The sequence below is a fragment of the Cetorhinus maximus genome, chromosome 6 (assembly GCF_964194155.1).
Source record: "Cetorhinus maximus chromosome 6, sCetMax3.hap1.1, whole genome shotgun sequence".
Classification (NCBI taxonomy): Eukaryota; Metazoa; Chordata; class Chondrichthyes; order Lamniformes; family Cetorhinidae; genus Cetorhinus; species Cetorhinus maximus.
The window spans coordinates 26,311,603-26,334,505 of record NC_135884.1 but is presented as its reverse complement, the minus strand read 5'-3'; the positions used below and the strand labels follow the sequence as shown (position 1 = coordinate 26,334,505).

The following is a 22,903-nucleotide window of genomic DNA, read 5'->3' as shown; positions in this document are numbered from 1 at the left end:
TACTTTTCCTTCAATCTTTCAAGTTTTGTGTTGGGTGTAAGAAATGGGCAGGCAGCCCTTCTCCGAGAGCTTTCTTTGTCGTTATTGAACTTGCCATTATACACCATTCGTTGGTGCAAATTGATTCTAAACCATCACTTTTTCCCCTATAAATGTTATTTTTTTAAAAACAATTTAAACATAATCCAGCTTTTTGACAGGTGTGTGAACCTTAGAGGTGCCTCTTTAAGCTTTAAGGTTCATATTTTTCAGCATTACATCAGTGAGTTTGGTAGCTGTAAAAGATAGTTAATAGCAGCTTGCCTATGCATGTTCTCCTATTCCTTCCTGTGGTGAAGGTTTAACAATTCTATTCCCTCATGATTCAGTGTGGAGAGGGAGAAATTGTTTTTTTTTAAGAAAGCTGTAATTCAGCGCATATGTGCATCTGCTAGTGCATCTGAGATTTTTGAGGATTTTTGTCCAAAAGGTTTTAATATTGGAGAAGGAAATGCTGTTCTAATAGGTAGTGATAGATTTACTATTGGATGACTTGGTTTTTGTAGGTGCTGTTTTCTCCCTTCTGCCATGGGCACTATCCTGTACTGTAAATGGAATGCTTTGCTTGCTAGACTGGCTGGTGTACTGTATTACACATTTAAGGGTAAATTGGATTGAAAACTGAATGAACAGAAAACAAACTTACAAGACAAATGGAGGGGAAAAAGGTTGGAGACAGTGAACATCATAGACATTCAAGCACTGTATTGTGGAATCAATGGATCTGTATATGCTATGCTTTGGGTTCAGTAGGTTGGTTTCATGGAGGACAAGAGCATCAATTATTTATGTTCTAAGTTCCTTTGACAAAATATCATACTTCGCTCTAGATAGACCTTCCCTGTTGAGTTGATAAATGTGGTGTACTGGGACTGAGTTTCTTGGTTGGTCCTGAAAGGGACCTTTGGTTGGCCTGTTTGATGTTCATCAGACCAAGAGACACTTTTGAATGTTTGACCATTGCCTTGCTAATATTAGCTGTAAATTCTTAATCTATTCTGGCAAGTTCAAAAAAAATAGTCAAGTGGATGATTCTAGGCTTGGAGTTTTAAATTACATTGTTCACAGACCTGACTCTGTCTCTGTTGGAGGCGAAAAAAATTGTAAATGCGCATGATCTAGTTTTTTTAAATTCGTTTCACGGGGCGAAGGTATCACTGACAAAGCCATCATTTATTACCCATCCTGGATTGCCTTTGAGAAAGTGATGGTGTTCATACTGCCACGGTGCTGTTGAGTGTTCCAGGATTTTGATCCAGCGATGATGTAGGAAAGGCGATATATTTCCAAGTCGGTCGATGCATGACTTGGAGGGGAACTTGTAGGTTGTGTTCCCATGTGCCTGTTGCCCATGTCCTTTTTAGATGGTCGAGGTCATGGGTTTGGAAGTTGCTGTCGAAGAAGTTTTTTCAAGTACCAAGATTGGATAAGATGGCAATTTACAAAGATATGTCACTACGACCAGAGAACACCAATCTACAGAAAATCTGGGCCCCACTTAGATTAGTTTGAAATCTGATTCACATCTCCACACTTTTGGGGAGTGGCAAGAAAATAATTTATAGAACATTTTGTTGTGGATGGCATGTCATCCAGAGAAGAAAGCTTGATGAACTAAATGATGTTCCATGCTTATTTTTAATGATTTCATTATAAAGATGGCAACAATTGATTCATCCCTTCATCCTGCAGAAATCCTCTTGGAGGCGGCAGGGGAGACCCATTTAATCCTCCTCCTCCTCCTCCTCCACACCCCCCCCCCCCCACCCCCCCATGCCTTAAAATGTTAGGGTACCAACTGAGTATTTTATAGGGAGAGGTTCACATTCTGTACTGTCACACATTAATATAACAAGGCATTTGATAAATCTTGTTATACTTGCTTGGATGAGGAGAATTGCTGAACAGTGATTCTCTCTTCAGTCCTGAAGTTCACCAGTCTCCTTCACCTTTTCTATTCTCTCAATGAACTTTACATGAATTCTGTGCATATGCAATAAAGAATGCTTGTAATTGGAATTAATCAACTTTCCTTGAATGCATATTAAACCTTTCAAGGTACACCGCAGGGATTCCACAATATCCCACGCTGACTAATTAAATTAAGCATGTGAACCATACAAAGGTATATGAAAATGCCACAGGAAAGGACCATAAGGTCTATTAAGCCTTTTTGCACAGTGATGATGCTTGAAGCATGTTGAATAGATGCCCCCTATCTGTCGATGAACTGGGAGAGGCAAAACAGAAGATTAAAAACCAAGGTCAATTATGGAAAGTGAATTTGGAGAAATGGCTTTGGCTCCCATAGGCAACCAAAACTACTTTTATTAGAGAGGAACACATACTACATTTTTAGTTGACGGAACATTCATGTCTAGAGATCCTGTTTTCAAATGGAAGTGTTTCAGCTTAGAGTTTGCAAACCTGCCTTTACTTTGTCCTAAGCTGTAATTGGAAAAAATGCAATCATCAGTTTTCCTTATTAAATGGCTGATTACTTTTAGGAAAACCATTCTTGAGCAATTGAGATTTTACAAGAGATCCACGCGCACTGATTTATTTTGGTATAGATGAAATCTAGTTGGCAAATCTATGGGTAAACAACTTTCCTATGGTTGGACGAAAGTTAAGGAAATTTAATGCTATATTTACAATTGTTGGTGGTTCAAACTTCCATGTAATTCTTACAATATAAATGAATTTTCACAAGCGTTTTACCCATTGTGTCAGTGCACTCAGCAGCAAACATGAATGGCCACCTCCGGAGGCATGATGTTGCAGGTTGACATTTTTCTGGATGTAGACAAATTGGGTGCTTGATCAACTTGTGCAAACCAACAATGTGGCATTTGTGGTGTTGGGATGTACAGACTTTTTTGTCCACCATTGGACATGGTGCTAAGCCACAAAATGAGTCACAGTTGAACACAAGCTTGAACTTTTGAAATTTGTTCTACAATGTAATGCAGATATCAAGGAAAAGTAGCTCAATTCTGCAACTCAAAGATGCAAAGAAATTGTTCTTCAGTTGGTGTATTGTCCTCGAGGATCAGTTATCTCATATGGCAGAGTAACTTACTAAAGCTTTAATCATGGGTAGCACATACTCCCTAAAGAAAATGTGGCTGAAAATTTGGTAAGGTATATTTAACCCGCAGGAACTATTTTTATGTATTTTTTTTTAAATGTGATTTCAGTGACTGGCTTAAACTGTTCTATTATCTAACAGAAAAGTTGCACCCAATATTTAATCAGTATTTTTGATTTTTTTTTTATAACTAATTTTAAAACACAATTCTGTCATTTCTTGTTCACAAGAATGTGCCAGCTGCAGAAGTACGACTCCTTATCCTGGAAAACATTATGCTGAATCCAGCTTATGATATTTACCTGATGGTGGGCACCTCTATTCATTATCGGGTACAGAAGATAAGACAAGGGAAGGTCACAGGTTTGTCTCTTTTCCTTGTGTATTTATTGAAACCTGAGGGAAAAACAAATGAAAAATCTGCATGCAAGATATCCAAAGCCTGTTACACTCGAGCCATAAGATCACGGTTAAAGTACGGTTTTCATATGACCAGAAAAATGGCACACTTGCGTGTTTTATAGCATCCAAGATTCTTGCATTCTCTACTCCACCTGAATGTCTGTTCCATGTAGTAATCCTTGTTTGAAGGAGAACCTCCTGACCTCGCCACTGAATTTCTCTCTCAGTTTAGAAACTGTGTCCATTCCCCTTGTCCTACTCTTAAAATTTAAATTTGATATAATATTCCACACCATTCACTAATTTTTACATCTAATTCTGGCCACTGGAGCACAAGGGATGTGATCAAGCATTGGAACAGTTCAAAGAAGGACCACAAAGCTGATCCTTAGTGTCACAGAGATCTAAGTTATAAAGAAAGAGTGGAGAAATGTGGACTTTCACCTTGAAAGGAGACATCTAAGAAGTGAATTTATAGAAGTAGATGATGATGATTAATGATATGGAAAAAGTAAATCAGGAAAATTACTTTAAGTTGTCTGGCTAGGATAAAGGTATACATTCAAAGAAGTAAAAGGCAAATTTAAGGCTGATATCTGGATGTTACTCTTTACACTGATTAACACATGGAATGAAATTTTGCAGTTACATTGACCTTCTGAGTTCAAGTTCTTGACATAAGCCAGTATCATTCCTTGGGACCCCGCTGTCAGCACTTTAATCCACTCAAACATTGCGCCACCCCCAATCCAGAAACAACATAATTCCACAAACAAATAGCTGCTGTTTCTCTCTTATTATCCACCACGTCTTCAGCGAAATTTGTTTCACTCATTCCCGAAATTTACTTATATACCCCAAATCTGGAACGTTAGTACTATCTTTTCACGTGGAGCTTTATGGAAACCTAACCAGATCATCTGGTAGATTTTATTTGAAGTCCACTTCATCACAATTGGAAAAGGTCAATTGAAGTTGATCGGGCAAGATATTTCTGGTCTAAATCCATTTGGCTGCAATGTTCAGATGACACTCCAGTTTAATTCTGATCATTTATTCAGTTATCTACATTGTATTGAATTAATATTCTGACTGCAATTGTTGTTATCCTTTTTGAAAATGCATCATGTTGTCCTAATCCTCCACAACAATATGTATCAATTTTTTTCCAACAAAAATAAGTGGGAAGGCAAGTGGTGAGGTTGACACAAGGAGTCTACAGAGGGATATAGACAGGTTAAGTGAGTGGGCAAAAAGTGGCAGATGGAATATAATGTGGGAAAATATGAGGTTACGCACTTTGGCAGGAAGAGTAGAGGAGATGAATATTATTTAAATGGAGAAGGCTGCAGCACAGGGATTTGGGAATCCTTGTACATGAATCCCAAAAAGCTAACATACAAGTTCAACAGATAATAGGGAAGGCAAATGAAATGTTGGCCTTTATTTCAAAGGGAGTCGAGTTAAAAATAGTCAAGTCTTGCCAAAACTATACAAGGCACTAGTTAGGCCACCCCCTATCTAAGGAAAGATATACTGGCATTGGAGACAGCCCAGAGAAGGTTCACTAGGTTGATCTCGGGTATGGAGGGATTTTCTTATGAGGAGAGTTTGGGCATGTACTCATTGGAGTTTAGAAGAATGAGAGGTGACCTTATTGAAACATATAAGATTCTTAGGGTGTTTGACAGGGTAGATGCTGAGAGGTTGTGGGAGAGTCTAGGATCAGAAGGTATAATCTCAGAGTAAGGGGTCGCCCATTTAAGACCAAGGTGAGGAGGAATTTCTTCTCTCAGAGGGTAGTGAATCTGTCGAATTCTTTACCGCAGAGGGTTGTCGAGGCTGGGTCATTAAGTATATTAAAGGTGGAGATAGATAGATTTTTAATCAGTAAGGGAATCGAGGGTTACGGGCAAAAGGCAAGAAAGTGGAGTTGAGGGTTATCAGATCAGCCATAATCTCATTGAATGGTGGAGCAGACTCGGTTGGCCGAATGGCCTACTTCTCCTATGTCTTGTGGTCTTCTGGTTAATATCTCTTTCATTAATCTGGGATAAATAGCAGCCTTGATAAATGGTTTGGAGCTCTTTTAATCTGTTGAGGGCTTCTACCTCATTTATATCAAAAGTAATCTCTGTCCCAACATTGCATTACTTCTTCCTATCATTACTTTCCTCTACCTGACCAGTTGACTAAAATTTCTAGGATCCAGAAACTTATTCCAGATCTCACAGCTCAAAAGCAGTAGGCACGGAGAGAATCTTCCTTGCATCCAGCTGGAGTGGGCATGAGGAAAAACTTTCACCCAGAGGGTGATGGGCATCTAGAATTCAGTGCCTAAATTGATGCTTGAGATTGCAACAATAAACTCATTTCACAGGTACCTGGATCTGCACCTGAAGTGTTGCAACCTGCAAGGCCATGGATCATGTGCTGGAAAGTGGGATTAAGATGAATGGCTAGTTTCTTTTATTCCTCTTTGGCTGGCGCAGGCACAATGGGCTGAATGGCCTCTGCACTATAACTTTTCTATGGCTCTATGGAGTTTTAGGAACGTAACAGCAGGAGTAGGCCATTCGGCCTCTTGTGCTGCTCCATCATTCAACTAAATCATGGCTGACCTACCTCAATGCAGTTATCCTACACTCTCCCCATATCTCTTGATGTCTTTATTATTTAGAATCTACTATTTTGTTTCCCTGTCTATGCGGGAGAGAGAATTCCTTTACCCATTGCAAACCTAAACTCACTGTGACCTCCATAAAATAATTCTGCTTTGTAATTTGAAGTTTTTGGGCCAGACTTACTTGTGGAATGAAATGTTTTCCTGTTCCGGCCTCTTCCTCCTACTATGCAGTAGTCTTTTATGTTTGCCAAACAAGAAGACTTTAATTGTTTGAAGTGAATTCAAAGATCATTGAAATGTTTCTTGAGCTAGTTATTTCAGCTAACTTCCATTGCATGTTTTGTTTGTAAGCTTTGCAATTTATCCACTAAAATTTACTAAAGTTTTTTTTTCTTTTCCAGAACTAATGATGCCTTCTGATCAGTATGAATTAGAGCTGCAAAATAGCATAGTAAGTCCAGGGGGAGATGCAAATCAACCAGTGGGCAAACTAAAGCAAGCCACGTCAACAGTAACCACACTGCAGCAAGGGCAAACAAACCTGGTGCTGATGCATAAAAGTATCCTTTGCTATTCTGATTAGCACCTTGCAGAAGCTAAATGATAAAGCATGTTCAGAAGTAACCTAATGCTAATGATCTAATACCTACCTCATACAAGCTCACACTGAATACACTTGTATGGCATGGATAAACTTTTAAGAACCAGCTATTTATACAGCAATATTAGCATTGTTTTTCCAACTTTGGCATGTTTGCAGCTAATGGATCTTCACTTATTCTGCATAAACAATATGCACAGGCAGCTATTAATGTGTTCTGGGTGCAGAATACTCCCATCCTCAATGGACAACAGGTCAAAGTCTATGCAGTTTGTGCAGTTGCCATACTGATTCTTGTGTGTCTAATTTAAATTAGTGTAATCAAGTAGCATTTTCAATAATAAAACAGAACACAACTATATTTAGAAATTACAAAACAAACTAAAAACAGTTACTGTAAGGCATTATAACGACAGCTACAGTGTAATAGCCTTAGTAGACTTGAACATAATATAGCATATCAGCAGTATCCACCTATGTACTTTGTATAAGCATATTTATGCATGAAAGTTGGTTGCTTTTAGTTTATATAGCAAAGCAAGTGTTAGCAGTCATGTTCTTATTGCTTAACTATTTCTTGAATGGCATTCCTATAAAAAAGACCGCTTTGAGTTTTTAAGTGCTATATGATAATCCCAGCTTTCTCTGATGTTGAGTCTGATCTTCAGCCAATTCCCAGTAGTCAGCATCTTTTCTGGTTCATCAGCGCTCCTCCTCTGCTAACTTCAATTAACATCTTGCATGTGTTCATTTTTTAAAACATCTATTGGACTACTCTCAACAGAGTTTACAACAACCCTAACAGCCCACTCTCCTTCAAATATCCTTTGCTGACATCTAAATTGAATTTCTCCTCACTTTAACTTTCTCTGGCTCTAACTTCTGATTTAACACCAAACAAGAACCTCCTCTTTATGTTTGCTTAAAATAAAAAACATTAGCCCAGAAATTCCTCCTTGGGTTGAAATTGAATTGAGTGGTAAAGTCCTCTCCAGAAGCAGGAGACCAGACATTGGATCATAATACTGCTGCAGTTGGTTCCACCCTTTGGATTGGTCAATGTCAAATTTGGGAGGGTAAGAAAGGGAAAGGTGGAGAAATTGATGCTCTTTCCTCCAAGATTCCAACTACAATATGGGGACATGTTTAAAGTGGTTTTTAGTTTCCTCTGATGTCTGCCATTTATGCCACTTTAAGGCCTATAAGAAAGTAGATGCAGCGCTGGGGCGCAGGTGCACTCCACTGTAAATGAGTCAATTGCCATTGGATTTTGTTGTCTTTTCTCCTTGGTTGATGCACAAACTTTTGACCCATCCAGCCTGTGGTTTCTCAGCAGTGGGATGTTGCCTGCTTTGGAGAGGACTTTACCGTCTCAAGAATTTGAGCACAGTTCTCGCAGCTAGCAGTGCTAAATGCTCAAGCTTCTTGAACATTATTTTACTGAAATTGGCAGCAACTTCTGGAGTCCACGCATGAGCATAATTACGCAAAAATCCAGAAGCTGCTGCCAGTGATTCTACACTTTTCAGAGGACATGCTTAGGGTCCCTACTGAGTGCAATCTGTGGGGACCTTATGGATTGACGCAAATTTCCACTCTTGCACTTGAGTCTCGCTGTTTTTTAAAAAAAAAAATTGTTGGAAAATAACACTTCTTTTGAATGAGTTTTACATTTTTTTTTATAGCACACAAACTTGATAATTACTGGTGAACACACTCACTGGCCCTGAGAAGCTAATTTTGTATTTGTATAAGTGTCAGATTTCTCCATTATGGTTAAAAGAAAATCTGCATTTAAAATTAATATTTTAAAAAGTTTACCTTAGCTTCTATCTTTATCCAACCATCATTTATTTTGCTATCTGAAAATTTAAATTAAAAGCAAAAGCACTTTTAACATCTTGGTTTGCTATCCGTGAGAGTACTACACTGTTTGCTGATATCACAGCTGCTGGACATCTGGTAATCCTCTTGACATGGCAGCAGAAGCAGACTGAGGACAGGGGAGGTCAGCACCACATTGATGATCTTCGTGTGCAGCATTTTTGTGGTCAGCGACGAGGATCATTGCTTCACCACTGACTGCAAAATCCAGGCTATTACTTACTGGGGCTATTAAGGTCCAGGATTGCATCTGCATCTATTTTTGGTGGACCTAAGGCTGCATAACTGATGGGAACCCTAAAGGAGTTTGAAAATGGACTTAAATGTTCAACTTTAACAGACGCTTCTGCTTTAGTACCTTTTGTTATTTCAGCAAGTTTGAATTATAGAATGGTTAAGTGCAGAAGAAAGCCATTCAGTCCATCATGCCCCTGCCAGCTCTCTGTAAGAGCAACTCAGCTAGTCTCACTGCCCCACTCTTTCCCCGTAGCTCTGCACGCTTTTTCTCTTTAGGTAGTTATCCAGTTCTAGTTTGAAAGCCACTGTTGAATCTGCCTCCACTGTCAGACAGTGCATTCTAGATCCTGACCACTTGCTGCATAAAAACATTTTTCCTCATGTTACCTTTGCTTCTTTTGCCATACATGTTTAATTAGTGTCGTCTGGCTCTTTACCTTTCCGCCAGCGGGGATAGTTTCTCCCTCTCTAACCTGTCCAAACCCGTCATGATTTTGAACATGTCCATCAAATCCCTTCTTGACCTCCTTTTCTCCAAGGAGAACATTCCAATTTTTCCATTCTATCTGCATATCTGAAGTTCCTCATCCCTGGAACTATTCTCCTGAATCTTTCTGCACTCTCTCGAATGCTTACGCATCCATTCTAAAGTGTAGTGCCCAGTTTTATCATAACTTTATTGCTCTTGTAGTCTGCCCCTATCTATAAAGCCCGGGATCCCCTATGCTTCATTAACCACGTCCTTGCCCTCAATTGTTCAATGATTTGTGCACGTATACACCCAGGCCCCTCTGCTCCTGCACCCCCTTTAAAATTGTATCCTCTTTTATATTGCCTTCCTTGTTCTTCCTACCAAAATTAATCACTTCACACTTCTCTGCATTAAATTTATCTGCCACTTGTCCACCCATTCCACCAACTTTTCTACGTCCTTTTGAAGTTTATCATTAAGGCCCTCACAGTTCACAATCCTTCCAAGTTTTGCGTCATCTTCAAATTTTGAAATTGTGTCCTGAATACCAAAGTCAAGATCATCACACTATAACTTCCCCAGTCCAGATTGCTTGGAACCAAGTCATTTCTGGGTTTCATAATTTTCTGTATTATAGAATGATGTTAGAATGGCTAACCACGAGCGTGTGAACCAGAATCATAGCTATATTTACCTGAAACATTATAAAGCAATAATAAAAATTTGGATTGAGATTTGGAACTGGTCAGCAAAATAATAGTTCTATAAGGAATCAGCCTTTTAATTTCAGGCTGACTACAAGACTTTATAGTATTATAATTGTATATATTGTATTATAATCATTGGCCTCTATGAATGTTTTGAAATGCCTATATTCTTTAGTTATATTTGAAAATAAAGGTTGATGACAGTTTTAAACTTACATGACCCTTAACAAATGGCTTAGGTATTCGTATGCAAGGTGTATCCCGGTTACCAAACTGCACAATTTATGTCGTTGAGCCACGTTACCTAGGTTAGTATTTAAAATAATTTATCAACGAAACATCTGTCAATTGTGAGTACATTATTTTTTTAGATTTGAAAACTATATTATAAATTATTCTTCAATTTGGTCATCATGATTCATACATAAGTAAAAAATATTTTAAATTAAATAGTTCATTTTGAAAGTTCTGTCTTGCAATGTTAGTAGGTTGGGCTTTTCTCCTTGAGAAAAACTCTAGTAAATTGTCTTAGTTTTACATTTGGAATCAGATAAACTAATAGTGGAATTGATTTTTCTGCCCATTTCCTTATGACCAAGTGATACTGCAGGTACTGAGATAACTTATCAATATAAATATCAGTTTTATTTTACTTGCAGTATTAGACAGCTGAAGAGCTTCCTTGCTTTCAGAATATTCCAATGTGCTACAGTTCATACAATAATTGTTTTTATCCTTTTAAGTCATAGCTATATCAGGGCTGAACAGTGATTTGGTAAGCATTTGCTTACTTGTAAACTAACATTGAATTAGTAGGCTTTTAAATAAATTGGGGAATAAGGCTACACAAATGAATAGCTTATCATCCAAATAGCCTGTTCTTTTACATAATTCCAGCAGCCAGGAAAGCCACATGGTCTTTCACATTCTTTGCTACATAAGGCCTTATTGTGGAATCATAATCTCGTTCATTTTCTCCAATTCTAAGCAATTGTGTTCATGTAGCCAGTTAATAAGAAAAAAAAACTTACATTTGTTTATTTGGCTATTTGTTTATTTATATACCTTTAATCATTCAACTAATAGATTTTTCTTTCGGCATAATATAACATTTTTCTGTATTTGGTCTGCTTGTTTCAAGCTGCCTTAGAAATGGATCAAATGTGTGTCTGTGACTGGATGCTCCAGGATAAGATAATGCATGTCTTTGATAGATGGGCCTATCCAAAGATTTCATGACAGTGTTCTGGAACAAATAGTTGCTGAGGTTTTGCTACAGTAGTCAAAACAGTCAGTAGGTTGTTGAGGACAATTGATCAATCCTTTGAGGATGGAAGATTCTATTTATGTTCCATCCATTTCTTAATTCTGAGAATCGTGTACAACATCCATTTAGAGAAAGCTACCTGAAGAATATTTCATTTGTGACTGAAGTTTTTTTTCCCCATCCACTGAGCAAGTAAGGCAGTATAACCTGGTATTTCCAACAACATAATCAGTACTGATTTTAATAAATAGATGTTACTCTAATTTAGAAAATCATTTTATGGGGGTTAAATTCTCGAATTGATAATTATGGGCACTGAACAATTGTTGATAGCTTGTCGCAGATTTGCTTTTGTCACAGGAATGTCAATACTAAACATTGGCCACAAAATAACTATCTGGTAACACAGTATTCTGATAGTTTGTTGGGGAAGTCTTCCATGATCCAATCTGTGAACTTAATTGCGCATGACGTTAATGTTCTCCATTTGTAAAGGCTTCCTGCAGTGCTGGGCAGTCGACCAGACAACAGTGCCTAGATATCTACCTCGCCATTCTGAAGAAGAGTCATATTCGATTTGAAACATTAACTCTATTTCGTAGGAACAGAGGAGCAGAAGTAGGCCATTTGGCCCCTTGAGCTTGCTCTGCCATTTATCTAGATCATGGCTGATCTACCTCAGTGCCATCTTCCTGCACTATCCCTGTATCCCTTGATGTCATTGGTTTCTAGAAATCTATTGACCTCTGCTTAGAACATACTCAATGTCTGAGCTTCCACAGCCCTCAGGTAGAGAATTCCAAAGATTCACCACACTCTAACTGAAGAAATTTCTTCTCATCTCACTCCTAAATTCCCTACCTCTCTTATTCTGAGGCTAACCATTTTGTACATTTCAAGACAGAACTTTCAAAATGAACTATTTATTTTAAAATATTTTTACCTGTATATGAATCACAATAACCATCAAACTGAAGAATAATTAGAATATAGTTTTCTCTCTCCTTCAGATGTTGCCAGACCTGCTGAGTTTTTCCAGCACTTATTTTTATTTCAGATTTCCATACGTGTGCCCAATATTCCACTTCACAAAAGTCCTATGGGTGCTGTACTCATTTTGATCTCCTATGATCTTGATCACAGTCAAAGGATCTTGGCACAAGCTTATGACAGTATCCCATGTTGATATGTAAGGATACAAAACTTTAAAGGAAAAGTGTCTTGTGAATTTCTCTTTGTATAACAGCCCATTACACGGAGGTTAGAACATAATTATATTGAAGGCAAGGAATCTTTATATTTTTTTATATATATATATACACGCACACAGGTTTTACAGTTCACCCTGGAGACAGATGGATTTTGGAAACTGGGGAAGTGTATGGTCTAACTATTGAAGTGTATGATAAAGAAAGCAATAAACTTTATCTATCTGATGTAAGTATTACATAAATTATATATTTTTAAGTTACTGAAAAACCTGTGACATCAAATTTACTGACAATTCTTTTATGATGACTGTGGTGTTCATTAGAACAAAACAGTTGTCTAAATTGCTACGCATTTTTTCCAGTATTCTTTGTAGCTGACATTCCAGAATGATTTAGCAACTGGCTCACCCCTCTCAACCTCTTTGGAAATTGACAAACTGGAAATTAAAAGTGAGCAAATTGTGTAATTTAGACAATGTTTAAACATTCTTGTTTCCCTCAGAAACATGTATAGGTTTTTATAGATTGCAAAGAGTCAGAGTTTGCTGAAGCAGAGCATATTGTAGCATGCCTGGTTAGGTAGACGTTTCCCTGCACTCTTCAGCTCAAACGTTTTGCTGTTAGTGCAGCGAGAGAAGTGGGTTATCTAGGAACTTGACAAATAATGGGGTCAACAGTATATCTCCTTAACTAATGAAATTTAAAGATTGAGAAACAAACAGAGGAAGAACTGCGAGAAGGTTGAATTACAATGGGTAGATTTGATGTCAAGTTAGGAACAGAGAGTAATAGAAGGAAAGATGCATTTGATTGAGAGAGAGAAAAAGACAAAGTAAGATATTTTGTGATTTTAAATTTGGCTTTTTAAAAAAAATCTCAAAGGATGAGGCTCTACCCTTTTAATTGATCAATTTCAAGGTCAGAGTTTAATCGGCAGTCATCAAGAATATTATGTAATTGAAAAGGGCATTTGCACTATTAATTACTAGGCTTAACTTTCGTGGTGAGTTAAATAGGTAATTAATTTGCAAATGCAGCAATTTCACGAAATAAACAAGGAGGTTGAGGGCAAAATGCCAATTTCAGGAAGCTAACTTGAAATTGTCCTGCCAACTTTTGATTTTAAATTCATGGGGCATCTCGTCATGTGAAGTTGCTGGTCAAATTGTATGTTAATAGCTGCATGTCTCATAGCTGCATGTCTCATTCCGGACATTGTTTCAACAGATGTTGGCCTGCTGGCCCAATACAAAGCTATTTTTCTATATTCTGTATTGAGCTTTGAAACCAAGCTATTTTTGACTTAATAATCTCTCTCCCCAAAAAATTAAGAACAAGAGTTAAATTTTGAAGTGTCATTATTCCAAGCATTGTGACCAGCTGGAAATTGGGAAAGTGACAGCACAGAATTTTTTCTCTATCTTTTGAACAGCGTCCATCCTCCAGAAGAACGTTGAACCTTACCTATAAGAGGCAAATATCTTTATTTTATCAATCTGAGCACCAGTTTTCATTCGGTTCCCATTTTTCGAATAGCCATTTATTTGGAATCTTTGTTTCTTTCTGTTAAATATTTTTTATTGAAATAATGAGAATTAACTTTGTCAGGGATATTGTCTTAGTGGAGTCACCCAGCAAATGTTCTAATAGACAGTTGAGGCGCCCTGTGTTACCAAAGTTTGTAACTGAGTGTTTTTAGTGCCAGATATCCATTTTGTAAATTGACTCTTTGTCATGTTTTGTATCTGGCATAGTAGGTTATAGCCATTTTAATGTACTACATTTATGTTGAAATAAAAGTTATTCATGTTTGTATTTAACATTTTGTGCAAAAAACATTTTTTTTTATTGGAACATAGGATATCCGAATTAAGACTGAAATTCCAAAGGAGTATTTTGAAATACTGGAGACCTCTGTGAACGGATCATACCATCATGTAAAAGCGCTGAAGAAAGGTCAAACAATAATTGATGCTTCATTAACCAATGTGGTTTCTCAGGTCAGTTGTTTTTGTCTAGTAATTTCTTCCCATTTAATGCCAGGCCATCCTTTAGCAATGAGGGAGTATGTGGAAACCAGTAGTGCACAAAATATTGTACCTTAGCTGGTTAAAGTTATAAAGGGATTTTTTTGTGTTCACTTCAATGCATAAGATGAAGCATTGATATCCTTTCTCATTTTCTGACTCTTTCGAAGCAGCAGAATGCACTCAAAATAACTTTTTTTAATACAAATGAGCAGTCGACAATTGATTTCAGCTTTGGAGCAAGTTTTGTAATTGGCCAATTGATTGAGACCTTCATTTAGATTGCATACAGTCTATTAAGCTGGTCTTAACTGAAGTTTCAAACTTGATTGCTATTCTGTTTTGCATCCTTTGTTCCAGAAGGAAAATAGCTCCAATTTACAGGAATAATATTTAATAATTTTTTTTAAAAAGAGCTATTTAGTATTTATAAGCAAAAACATCAAACCCATTAACTAATTTAGAACGTAGAACCTTGTACATCCAAGTAGAGTGAATGTGCAGGAGGTGACCAAATTCAGAAACAGTAAACTGCAGTGCACATGGTGAAATTGAATGCAACAGGTGTGCATTGGAAATTATGACACTTGTCACACTAATGCAGAGCAATAAACTTCAAAATAGTGTCCTGATCTCTTATTGGGTGCTGAGTCAAAATATCTTCAAAGAACTCTTATCCTTTGCTTTAGTTCAGAATATGGCACTGTTTTATATATTATACTGTTTCAATTTTTATGAATTTCAACAAATAATGATGCTTATTGAACAACTTTTTTGTGGGACCTGCAAGAGTTTTATTCCTCTGTCATAGTTGTCAGCCTTGGCTCAGTGTTGGTAGTTTTGCACCTCAGTCATGTGCTGAAGCCCCAATTAAGTTGAGGAGCATATCATTTAGGCTGGCATTTCAGTGAATTATTGGAGGCGCCTTCTTTTGGGTTGAATGTTTAGCCAAGACACATTTCTGCCCCCGCCCCCCACTCCAGTAGAGATAAACGATTCCACAATACTATTCAAAGAGCAGCAAGGGAGTGCTGCTGCTGTTCTGGCCAACCTTTATCCTAACTCAACAGTTGGAAAGGAAACAGATAATCTGGTCATTTATTTAACACTCTGCATCTTGTCAATGCAAGACGGCCATGCATGATGGCAGCATGCACACTGTTCCGCACATGCGCAGAAATCCAATGACGTCACTACACTGCGCCCAGCCTGCCAATACCCTCTGCATGTGCATCAATGACATCACCATATACATGTGCCATCCTCACACCATCATACCCGCCTCCTCACCCCCACCCCCTCCTCTTCTTCCTCCTCAGCCCCCATTGCTTCCCTTGGCCCCTGTCCCTCCCCCCTTTCCTCCATTCATTGGCCCCCTTCTCCCATTCTTTCCTCCCACCCCGGTTCAGCCACCCCGCTGCCCTGTTCCCCTTATGGCCCTCACTCGGACAACCCACTGCCTGAGGCCCGAGTCCAACTGGGGCCCTGGCCTGAAAAACTGACTCCCTCCCTGTGAGTCACAGGCACTCCAGCTAATCTACTCCAATTAGGAATTCAAGGGCGCTGCCTAAAACACAGCTGTGATGATATGAACAGCACCATTTTTGCTCCTGGCCGCTGCCTACTTTGTCGCTCACAGTGATGTGACTGAGTAAAACACTAGAACTGCACATGCACAGCGTTGGCAACAAACGCAGCTGGTGCTGCTTGTGGGACTTGGTGAAAATTGGCTGTGTTTCCTGCGTTGCAACAGTGACTACATCTCAATACTAGCTCATTGGATGTAAAGAATCTTACGTCCTGAGGTGGTGAAAGGTGCTATCTAAAAGTGTTCACTTCATTATTATAGAAGAGCAGTGCCGTTCTCCATTGGTGTTCTTGTCAATATGTATCCTTCGACCAACCTTCACTATAATAGATGCCTGGTCATTATGTCATTGCTGTTCATGGGACTTTGAGATGTTTTGAAAGGCACTATACAATCCTCTATCTGCCTTTGTGGGACAGTTAAGTAGTGTTTCAAGCTTCAGTGATTGTCTGATCACTTGGTGGAATAATGATTTGTATAAAAGTTGATTTGAACTGGAAAGAGAGAAATTGGTCATAGTTATGGAATTTACATCTGTGTGTGTGTGTATATATATATATATATATATATATAGTACTTCCCTTTATTTTAGCAGCAAAGTGAAATGTGGCCTAATGGGCATAATTAGAAATGATTGATAAATTCATGCTGTTTCAAACTAGTTAGTTAATTTTACATCTTCTTTTGATCATTGTTAACTTGACATGTTTTATTCCACACAATCATATTAAATTTTTTAACTAAATACATATATAAAACATCCAGAAAAGCAGGCTAAGTTATTTTTCAACTTTTTGTGTACATTTTATATATGTGAGGGAACATGGGTGTTTTTCTTAAATTTCCTTACATATCTGAGTCAGTGGATGAGAAATTGGAAACATTTAGGGTGGGATTTTCCGGCCCTGCCTGTTGCGTGATCATCCGGTCTCGGCGAAAGGCAATGGACATTTGGCTGAGCGGCTGAATCTCCCACGGTGGGTCCTGTCATGGCGGGGCTGGAAAATCCTGGCCTTGGTGTTTTTAAAAAAAAAAGCTTAGAAGGCTGAAATTCCAAGAGACTGCAGTAAGAAATTAATTCACCAAGTTTAGAATTAGCATTGTGACTGTAGTGCTGTAAGCGTTTTTTTTTGTATAAATTACCAAAAATCTGCTGTTCAATCGGTGAAAACATGGCCATGTGCTATTGAAATGGTTGTGCTAAACTGCTGATAGCAAGCCCTGAAAGTTTTTAGTTTCATTAACTAAGTGGTTTTTAGAACACTTCAGTTTTCAAAAGTGCATTATCTTCTCTTTGCCTACTTTCCTGGAAAATGCCTTTATTTCAGTCTAGTTCATAATTTTACTAATACCTTTTCAACTCTTTTTTTTTGTTTAATTTTGACTTTCAGAGTGGAATTATACATTCCCTGCCAGTCCCTGTGCGAAACCAACAGGATGTCGAAATTTATAATCCAATAGTTCTTACGCCAAGCATTTTGACATTTCCTTGGCAGCAGATGGCTGGAACTTATCAGTATGCAATAAAGGTGCGGTGCATTTTATTCTGTTAACATAATGTATTTTTTGATGTTCATTATACGCACAAGGTTTCTCAGAATGACTTTGTCCCATACTACAGTTAGAAATCGGCCATTAGTTTATTTTCTTACCACAAAAAAAAACCTTCTGTTTCGAATCTTCCTCTTGGAAATACAATCTCCAGAAATGCCTGTATTGACAGTGAGGTGGCAAATAGAATTGTCAGAGCAAGCTCAACATTTGCCCATTTGGGCAAGAGACTGTGGAGGAAACAAAGTATCAAACTGGCAACGAAACTTGCTGAATGCAAAGCTGTGGTAATACCTACCCCCACCCCCATATGTCTGTGAGGCTCCAAAGTGCAGTCATGGATGAATTGTCTGATTTGTTGGGACTGCTGTCCTTGCCTTTAGTCCTTAGCTGCCTGTATTCACATAATCTTTACAGTGCAGAAGGAGGCCATCAAGTCTGCACTGGCTCTCTGAGCTACTACTTCATCCCATTCCCCTGCCTTATTCCTGTAACCATGCACATTCATTCTTTTCAGGTAGCAATCTAATTCGCTTTTGAATACCTCGATCGAACCTGCTTCCACCACCCTCTCAGGAAATCCGGTCCAGACTCCCAACTGCCCTTTCAGTTGGGGGGGTAGGGGAATTCCTTGCCTTCCTTTTACTCATTTGATCAATTATTTTGAATCCGTGTCCTCTGTGGTAATCTGTGCTCTCTTGAGTGGAAACGGTTTCTCATTATTTACCCTGTCTTATCGTGGCTTAGTCTCCATCACCTAGCCATTTGCCTTTCTGTCAGGCATGACTACAACACTGGAGAGTTTCACCCTGATCCCTACTGATTTCAATTTTGAAGAACTCCTTGGTACCACAGTTGGTCAATGTTGCCTTGTTGTGAAGGGAAGTCACCTTCATGCCACCTCTGGGATTCAGCTATTCTGTCCATGTTTGGGCCCAGCTATAATGACATAATGTTAGCTTGTTTTGCCAAAGTCATATGTAATATAATATCCCAGTAATTCTTCCAAGGTATTGAATACACATTTCCAAATGCATTAGAATGAGATTCTGTTGAATGTGATCACAGTTACATTATATGTTAATGACTGACGTTGAATATTTATTCCTTTAATATATGTTTAATTTGTTACTTAGGCAGAAGGTGGGAGTGGAAATTTTACCTGGTCATCATCCAGCCAGGCTGTGGCAACAGTGACAGTTAAAGGGATTATGACAACAGCAAGCGATATAGGGTTAAGTGTAATACAAGCGCATGATGTTCAGAATCTATTGCACTATGGGCAAATGATGGTAAAATAATTTTTAAGATTTTTTTATCCCTTCTTCATGAACCTTTAGGAAATACAAAAATGAAATGTATATATTTGGAATAAATTATGTACTCCACTTTTATGAAATTGAAGCAATAAAACATTGACCCTGATTTTGCAGTAAAACTAAGTGGGGCTTTGATGTTCACTGTTATTGAACTGTAAATTGAGCAGCAGCATCCACTGATAGCTTGTGCAGTTAATCATGGAAAGCAGTAGCTGCAGTTTAACGGTATCATACTGAGACTAGGCGTTAAAACACCTGGAAGGATGTAGAGTTGTGGCACTTACATGGTTGATGCTCACTAAACTCGAAAGGAAAACTTAGGTTCAAGTGTAAGTAAATTCTTAATGATGTCATAATTCTCAATTGCACTCAAACTTCCCCTCTGGCACAGATTTTTTTTACAAGTGTGGGTTCTCATTCCTTCAGTTTTCAATTATTGTTTGAAATCTTAAAAATGTAAATACAAATTTTCGATACATAATGTCTCTCTCAATCCCAAATTTGTTTCCTTCTCTTCATTTTGCTTGCTGTGTGTGATTTGGTGTCAAATTAACTATACTGACACTTACTGGTTCAGACCCTATGCCTCAGTAAGAATTCTCCAATTTGATTGATCAAGGAAATGCACAGTCTTCTTACTTCGCAGAACATCTTCAGAGGGAGCTGTGCTGTTTTGACTCTAATTTAAAGTAAGCTCTGGAGCAAAATTTCACAGTCTGAACAAGTGAAAATATAATAAACAGACTACAAGATCTGGGCCATTAATTGTTAAGGCCATCATTATACCTTAAATTTTCTAAAAGGTTACTTTAATGCTGACTACAGGGCAATAAGTAGGTGTTCAGATTGAGATGTGCATGGCCCTGTGAAAATGCTATGTGGTCTAATATTTTTCCCAGGCTTGCACAGACCCTTTTTAAAAGAAATCCGAAAACTTTACCTTAAGTGTTTCATCACCGCGTGTTACTGTAGCCCGAGAACTATTTCTTCAAACAAAGCTCTGTGATTTGAGTTTCTGTCCCTATAAAATATACTGCAAAGTTAGCCAGTAGTCTGTATGGTTCTGTGTTTTCTTTATAAGTATCCAGGAAGATTTGATTAACCAGACTATTAGGTTTCTTATCAAAATGTCAATTCGGTAAATTGTTTGGTTCCTTTTTCAAAAATGGCTTGCCTTTAAGTGAACAAGGCATACGTCTTCCATCATGCTACCAGACTGAAAATATTGATTAATAACAAACCAAGCATAGGAAAATTTTTAGGAGGTTTATCAAGGTTAGCATATGCCTTGGCATTTCTTTTAAATTGAGTGTCAGACTTGCCAATAATATTTGTTTTATTGTTCTTATCAAGGTAAAAGCAATAATGGCACCAAAAATGTGTGATTACAATAAAATTGAAACTGAACACAACATTGTGCAAAAATGGTGATAACTGTTAACAATGTTGTTTTATCAGTATATCACAATTTTCCATTTCATAACATTGATAATACTCTGTTTATCTTGTGTCAGATGGAATTGGGTCCATGACCCTTTTCAGACTAGAGAGCAAGTCTTGTAAATACTTCATTATAGTATTGAGGGAATATTACATTGGACATACTATCTTTAGGATGAGGCATTAACATAGCAACTTGTCTGCTTGCTTGGTGGTTGTCCAAAATTCCAGGGTACTATTCAGAAAAGAGTTACGAGTTTCTGCCAGTTGCCTGGCTAGTAAATTTAAAATCACTAATTAATGCTCCCCTGTAAAACCATATACCTTCAGTGTTTTAATGGCTAGCAACTTGGATAGTTTGTGGTTGTGATATTTTGATTTTAATTTGTAATACTGTTTCAATACTTTCTTATCTTGAGGTTTATGTAATAGAGCCAATCCAAATGGAGTTCACACCTTGCCAGGTAGAAGCTCGAGTCGGACAAATATTGGATTTACCGCTCAAAATTTACGGTCTGATGAACGTGGAAACAAATGAAAAAGTTATGTTAACTGACTGCTCCCATTTTGATCTTGTGGTGGAGATTGAAAACCGTGGTATTTTCAAAACTATAGAAGGTAATGAATAATATATTTAATTTTATGATCTGATTAATAGCAGGAATAGACAAAACTAATAATTTCTGTGCTGGTATAATTTTTTTCGAGCAGTAAATAACATGCATCTTCAGTGGAGCAAAGCGGTGGAGCACAAAAACATCCTGTTTTTATATAGTACCTTTAATGTAATAAAGCATCCCAAGGCACTTTAAAGGTACATAATGAAACAAAAATGATACCAAGACATATAAGGAGATATTAGGGCAGATAACCAAAAACCTGGTTTAAAAGACAGGATTTAAGATGAGTGTTAAAGGAGGGAAGAGTGGTAGTGAGATGGACAGTGAAAGGGAGGAAAATCCACAGTTTAAGGCCCACACATCTGAAGGTATGGCCTTCATTGATGGAGCAATTGAAATATGAGATGCTCAAAAGGCCGGAATTAGATGATCACAGGTTTCCCTGAGGGTTGTGGCTCTGGAGAAAGTTAGAGATAGGGAGGATGGTTGAGGCCATGGAGCAATTTTAAAACAAGGATGAGAATTTTAAAATCAAGACTTTGCTTGACCAGGAGCCTATGTAGATCAGTGAGCACGGGGGTGATAGATGAACAGGACTTGATGTGAGTTAAGCTATGGGAAGCAGAGTATGAGATGATCTCAAGTTTGCAGAGAGTAGAACGTGGGAGACTAGCCAGGAGTATGTTGGAATAGTTGAGTTTAGAGGCAACAAAGGCAGGAATGAGGGTTTCAGCAGCAGGTAAGCTGAGACCCAAGGCAAAGTCAGGTGATGTTACAGAGATGGAAATAGGCAGGCTTAGTTATTGCACGAATATAAGGCCGGAAGCTCATCTATCGGTCAATTATAACACCAAGATTGCGAACAGACTGGTTTAATCTCTCTCTTGCTTGGGATAGAGTTGGAATCAGTAGTAAGGGAACAGAGTTTGGAGCAGGGACTGAAAACAGTGGCTTCAGTCTTCCCAATATTTAATTGGAGGAAATTTCTGCTCACCCTGTGCTGGATGTCAAATAAAGTAGTCTGGTAACTTAGCAACTGTAGAGGAGTTGAGAGATGTGGTAAGGTAGAGCTGGGTGTCATCAGCATTCATGTGAAAACTAACATTGTGCTTTTGGTAGACGAGCTGAATGAGATGAGAAATAGGGAGCCAAAGATTAGACCCTTGAGGGACATCAGATGTAACAGTGTAGGAGCAGGAAGAGAAGCCATTACAAGTGATTTTTGACTATGATTAGGTAGATGAGAATTGAATCAGGTGAGAGCAGCCCCACCAAGCTGGAAGACAGCAGAGAGGCACTGGAAGAGGATATGTGGTCAGCCATGTTAAAGGCTGCAGATAGGATGAGAAGGGTGAGGAGGGAACGTTTACCTTTGTCACAATCACATAGGATGTCATTTATGACTTCAATAAGAGCGGTTTCGGTACTGTAACAAGGCAGAAACCCGACTGGAGGGATTCAGACATGGACTGCTGGGAAAGGTAAACTCAGGTTTTGGAGGTGAAAACACATGCAAAGACTTTGGAAAGGAGTGGGAGGTTGGAGATGGAGCTATAATTCGCAAGGATGGTGGAGTAAGAGGTGATGATGGCGGATTTAAAGGAGAGTGGGAAAGCATCTGAATAGAAACCATTTGCAATATTGGCTAATACGAGGACCAGGAGGAAAAGCTGGCTAGTCAGTAGTTTAGTGGGGATAAGGTCAAGGGACCCAGAGGTGGATCTCGGACAGGATGAGCTTTGACCATACCGCTCCTCTACGCGCCTCCCACCAGAATGTCCGTTCTGAAGAAGACTTGCCATCCATGATTGCATCATCATG

At 38.3% G+C, this 22,903-nt stretch overlaps 1 protein-coding gene across 2 annotated transcripts in view; it reads left to right on the top strand.

The window, feature by feature from the left end:
• nup210 (nucleoporin 210) overlaps positions 1–22,903 on the top strand; it is a 103,215-nt gene that overhangs the window by 19,997 nt on the left and 60,315 nt on the right. For both annotated transcript variants that reach the window (XM_078543460.1, XM_078543461.1), the window contains exons 6-13: positions 3,361–3,493; positions 6,560–6,718; positions 10,299–10,367; positions 12,657–12,763; positions 14,397–14,537; positions 17,544–17,681; positions 18,840–18,995; positions 20,882–21,080. In XM_078543460.1, the coding sequence (XP_078399586.1) occupies positions 3,361–3,493; positions 6,560–6,718; positions 10,299–10,367; positions 12,657–12,763; positions 14,397–14,537; positions 17,544–17,681; positions 18,840–18,995; positions 20,882–21,080 (1,102 nt within the window). The remainder of the gene's footprint in view (positions 1–3,360; positions 3,494–6,559; positions 6,719–10,298; positions 10,368–12,656; positions 12,764–14,396; positions 14,538–17,543; positions 17,682–18,839; positions 18,996–20,881; positions 21,081–22,903) is intronic.